Source organism: Myodes glareolus, chromosome X, assembly GCF_982192425.1.
Source record: "Myodes glareolus chromosome X, mMyoGla1.1, whole genome shotgun sequence".
In the NCBI taxonomy this organism is placed as follows: Eukaryota; Metazoa; Chordata; class Mammalia; order Rodentia; family Cricetidae; genus Myodes; species Myodes glareolus.
The window spans coordinates 146,884,182-146,889,615 of NC_142053.1; the positions used below are offsets into that span (position 1 = coordinate 146,884,182).

General features: G+C 40.6%; 1 protein-coding gene across 1 annotated transcript; it reads right to left on the reverse strand.

The window, feature by feature from the left end:
• Window positions 1-3,584: 3,584 nt before the first annotated feature.
• Window positions 3,585-4,758, reverse strand: LOC148117533 (spindlin-2-like). The gene has a single exon (XM_087902768.1). It carries the CDS (start codon window positions 4,685-4,687, stop codon window positions 3,740-3,742), a length of 948 nt encoding a protein of 315 aa, XP_087758894.1. The 5' UTR covers window positions 4,688-4,758; the 3' UTR covers window positions 3,585-3,739.
• Between the last annotated feature and the right edge of the window lie 676 nt (window positions 4,759-5,434).

Here is a 5,434-nt window from a genome sequence, read left to right on the forward strand (position 1 = left end):
GAAAGAGAAAGATGGATCTAGAAAAGGTATAGGATGCTGCTATTAGAAAAATGGAGAAAAGAGATTGCTTCTTAATATGGAAACAATATTTCAAATCTATATATTGATAAACATTGAATTGGTTTTGTACATGGTCAAAGGTAGGTAAAACAATAATATTTTAATAATATTTAAAGTATAGAAAGGGACTTCTAGACCAAGACACTAATATCACAAAAATAGCTTCAAAAATAAATAAATGATATTAAAAGTTTTCATCTGAAAAAGGAAACTATCAGTAAACACAATCCCTTCAAAGGATGAGAAAATAATAAGGATGATTTCAGTAGGCAATTCAAGAGGTTAACTTGTAATGCCTTCTTTCCTTAAGAAGTTCAATATAAGCTCTGACACATTTCATAAATCTTATGATAAAATCATTTAACCTCTAAATATAAAACAACAGTGAACTCATTTAGATACGATACCATCAGAGAATAGAGAAAAAATATGAGAAAAAAAATGTAAGATGAGACTTTGGTGGTGGGGAATGTGAACTTTCGTCTTTGTTCTCTCATGGTGACTGAGAAATTTGGTGTAAATTCAATTAGATAATTAGTAATGTTGCAGGGTAAAAGATCAACTCGAAAAAAAAAAAAACAGGTGCCCTCCGTTTCACAAAGGATAAAGAAGCAGGAAGGAAAATCAGAAAAAATTCACCTTTCACGATAGCCACCAATAGCATAAAATATCCTGGTACAACTCTAACAAAGGAGGTAACAGACTTATTTGACAAGAACTCGAAGTCTTTGAAGAAAGAAATTGAGGAGGATACCAGAAAATTGAAAAACTTGCCTTGCTCATGGATTGGGAGAATCAACATAGTAAAAATGGCAATGCTACCAGAAGCAATTTATAGATTCAATGCAATCCCCATCAAAGTCCCATCAAAATTCTTCACAGACCTTGAGGGAACAATAATCAACATATTATTGGAAAACAAAAAACCCAGAAGTATTTAAGATAGACTTTCAACTCTGTCAGTTTTGTTAAGGGGAAATTCACTTCACTTACACAGATTACCTAGCATCATCTTTTAGTGCACCATTAAAGGCAAGGCAAAGAAGGAATGGAGGTGTTGTTGAATGCTGCTGCTGTTGTGGGGGATCTGTGTGGATTTCTTCTCTCAGGTAAATCATTGCTGACACTCATGCTTGATGCATCCTGTCTCTGTGATGTATCCTGAAGTACTGAAAAGAAAAAGAAAAGAGGTTTTTCTCACTGACTCTTTTCATTACTTCTTATTGCTATGACAAAATATGTGAGGAAAACAACCTGGATGTAGGGGGGGGTTCTCTCTGTTCATGATGGGGAAGGTATGGCAGTGGGAGTAAGAGGCAGCTTGTTCACAGTAGGAAAATCAGAAAACTGTGGGGAACAAGAGCAAATATGTCATGAAACTTTAAGATATTTTCTTTCAGAACCCAATTACTCCAGTCAGGTTCTGTGTCTACAAAATCTCAAAAACCTCCTGAGGACTAAGTATTCAGAAATAGAATCTTGTGTGTGCCATATCACATGAAATCATAGTGAGTACGCCATACTGTTTTTCAATTCTACACCCTTTTGTCCTGCCAAACCATTTTTATTACCAATAAAGATAACTTGTTTCCTCTTTTTGGTCATAAAAGTCCTCTAACTTGGTGCAGGGAACTTCTTGTGTACCTTCCAATGTTGTTATGAGACCTTAAGGGGACAGCATACTGTTCCAGAAATCAAAGGCAACAGGGTTCAAACCTATGGTTACTTGTTGACTAGACCAATTGGTTTAGCAATAGCCACTGTATGGAAGAATGGAATGGACAGGGAAAAGGAGAAGGCACAAGTGGAGGCCGGTATCATTGCTTGAAGCTCCTCTGATCTACTCATTTTGCATTCCTTATTAGATTAAGATCTCAATCTCCAGGATCTCTGAAGCCTGAATGAGTTAAGTATGTGTGACCACAGTGATGTCTCTCTTTCTGTCATAAGGGGCAGGGCTCTTGATCTTCTGACTCTTTGATCCACCTAAGTATACTGCACAAGAGTTGTCATGGTTGCTGCTCTGTTATTCCTGACATGGTATTCATCCACAGAGAAATCATCAAAATCCTCCACTGGAAGTGAAAGTTTTTCTAAAATGGACATAGATGTATTCTCTGGGAAAACTTTTGACAGGGGACTTTGGTAAATGGCAGAAGGGAAGAAAGAATAGAAAGAGAGAGAGAGAGAGAGAGAGAGAGAGAGAGAGAGAGAGAGAAGAAAGGATGAATTCATTTATGCCTTAGAGTGAACCAATGGATGAGGAGACCTAGTAGGATAATAGTGCTGCAATTCCCTTGGACAGTCAGACTGAGCTGAGGGCAGATAAGATTTTCAACTAAGGAGGAGGCTTAGTCCATTTTGGATTCTTTGTGCTCCAGGCCCACCCAGGAGAGTGACAATGATGAGGATGAGGAGAAGAAAGTGCAAGGGTGCACCAGCATGCTTTTGATCAAATTCTCACCCACTTTTTAGCTGAGTCACCTGATCTGGGTTAGCAGACCTATGTGCTGAACCCTGACTGAGTTTGACATCACCAACCTTGTAACCGAGTTTGTGAAGATGGAGAACCAAAAATTGCCAGTTACTGAAGGTCAGGATCCTGGTATGATGGAAGCCAGGCATCAATACCTTACATGTATTGCAGGGTTGGCTGTGTATGTGAGGTCTTAGCTACTCTCCACCATCAACAGAGATTCTTCAGTTAACTGATATTATACAGCTCTTTGCATATATTGTATGTGTGCATGCCACACATCAGCAGGCATCAAGGTATACATGTTTAGCCTGTAATTCACTGTGGGTGAGTCTGTTCACCAGTTTCATAGCACAAATCTCAGAAAACATGGGCTAGGACAAGGGAAAAATGTTTTCAATACACGGCAAGGCAGATGTAGAAATGAACTCATAGGGGTTGGACAGCATGCTTAACACCTGTGCTAGACCATGTCAGGACAGATAGAATCCAGGCATGAGTAAGTAAGTGGCAGACAGAAGCCTGGCATGAGTAAATAGGTGACAGACAGAATCCTGGCTTAAGAAAGCAGGTGGTGGATAGAATCCCACCATGAGGAAGTAGGGAACATGAGGTCCAATCCTTTGTGAAGGAGCCTCGAGAAGGAGATGCTTTTCTCTAAGCATATTGCTCCTGGTTCCTCAACATGCTCCAGTGGAGAGTCACACACAGGAACTGACAGCTGTTACAAATTAAACCATTTATTAAATAAAACATGATTTTTCTTTGATTCTGAGTCTACATTTATGTCTTTTCCTGATCAGGCTGTTGTTTCCTCTAAAGTCCCGAAGCCTAATGCTGCTATCTGTCACAGCTTACCCTATGACATGCTACTCCCTCAAACTTTACCCCTCCCCGAGTTCCTACCTCTTTTTGGCACATCTCCTATGCTTCCTAATCAGCCATCTTCTCCTCTTTCCCACCCCTCATCTCCAGTCCCTTCTTCTCCCAGGAGACCAGACCATCTAAGTCCTGTTCTGATAAACTCCATCATTAACCAAACAACACACCATGTTCAAAACTTTTTATTTTTAGACCAAGACAAATTTCATTGGAAAATATATCAGGGTTATTAGAGGATGTGAGGTATCTCCGAAAAAAATAACAAAACATTCCTCCCAACACAATTTTATGTCTGCCTCTCCACAGTTTGTGAATTTCACTTTAACAGATCTTCACCAAATCATAGACGTAGATATGGGAGTCATTATCAAACTTGATGAAATACACAGAAGATTTGGTGGGAACTTTGTAAACGATTTTGCCTGTATTTTGGGTTCTGTCTCTTTTATTGTACTTCACACATTTGCCTATCAAGACGTCCGTGCCTGCTTCCTCTTCTGGAGGACACTCTGGCATGATGTGGAGGTTGCCTAAAGTGTAGTCATCCAGATGGTGGTAAAGGTACAGGACAGTATCTTTCTTGTTTGAAATGTAGAACATGGTTGTAATGGTTGGCACCTCATCTGAGGTCACTCCACTCGACTCATCCATAGAGACTGATATGATGTGGAGGTTGCCTTCCCTGTAGTCTTTCAGGAGGTCATAAATGTACAAGACCGGATCTTTCTTGTAGGTAGTATAGAACCAGGTCTTCATGATTGGCACTTCCTCTAGGACCATCCCTCTCCACTCATCCTTAGAGCCGTTTGTGCCCTCAAATATATGTGTCACTGCTTTGCCAACTATGATATTTGCAAAGTGAGTGTTTGTCACCTGAGTTAATGACACTTTATTAGGCAGTATCCTAAGGTTTAAAATCCTTTCATCATTGTGAAGCTCCAGTCCGTAGACACAATCAATCCCATCATACTTCAACAAATAAAGAGAGGGGTATGTAGGCAGTTGATCGAGAATGATGGTATCCCATTGGGTGACTGGTTCATTGCCTTCCTTCCATCCATGAGAAATTCTGTGGCCAACAATATTTTCCATGGTCTGGAAAGGCCTGAACAGTTTTTGCTTCTTGAGAGGTGACCCATCCCTCTTCTGGAGTGTTGGCCAACCTCTCATACTCAGAGGCATCTTCATCATGTCTTTAGACCTAGTGCGGTTGGCCACAGCACTCCTGGTCCACTGTCTTGTGGCTATTGTTCTGTGCTTGGGCTTCATACTTGTCCACTCTCTGAGGTGGAAGAACTCGACACTTTAAAACACATATGAAGTCATTGCCTCCACACTGAGTGCCTGCAAGGAAAAGAAGGAGAGGACATGAGGATAAGACTCTTTTCTGGAAGTACTTTGTTTCAGGTGATGAAGACAGTGCTAAATAGGGTTGGATGCATAAATGTAATTTTGTCATAAGACAATAGTAGGAAAATTAGCAAAATATCCTCTACAGCTCAGTGTAACTGTCTCAGAGATGCATTCTTGCTGCCCAGAGGCAATTCCCCTCTGTTGGGAAACCTACTTTCTGTCTGAGTAGGTCAATGAGAGGAGGCAGTATGTCTATCCTCAACATGGGTAAGAAAAATCTGAACAGAATGGCAAAGAAGCCAGAAGGACAGCCATACCACTCCTTCTACCCTCAAGCCATGAGTCAGGTGGCTGCACACAAAAACACTTGCCCAAGATCATGGCACTATTGACTACTGGCTCTCTGTATTTTATCTTCTGATCTAGACCCAGGTTAATTACATAAAGTCATTCTGTGAAAGGAACACTGGGCCATTTTAGCTCTTGATGCAAGGGCTTCTTTATTTACTCATCCCTGATCACCCCCATTGCCTGCCCTATTGTCAGGGAGGTTCTGGGCCCAGGAACAGTTCCTTCTCCTGCACTGAGGAGATCCACTCAGAGTCACTCACAACAAAATTTAGACAAAGATGCCAAGACTCTCTTGGCTGTATTTAAAGGAAG

Excerpts from the sequence above, each read along its gene's own strand:
- LOC148117533 (XM_087902768.1), bottom strand. The coding sequence starts at position 4,687 with ATGAAGCCCAAGCACAGAACAATAGCCACAAGACAGTGGACCAGGAGT.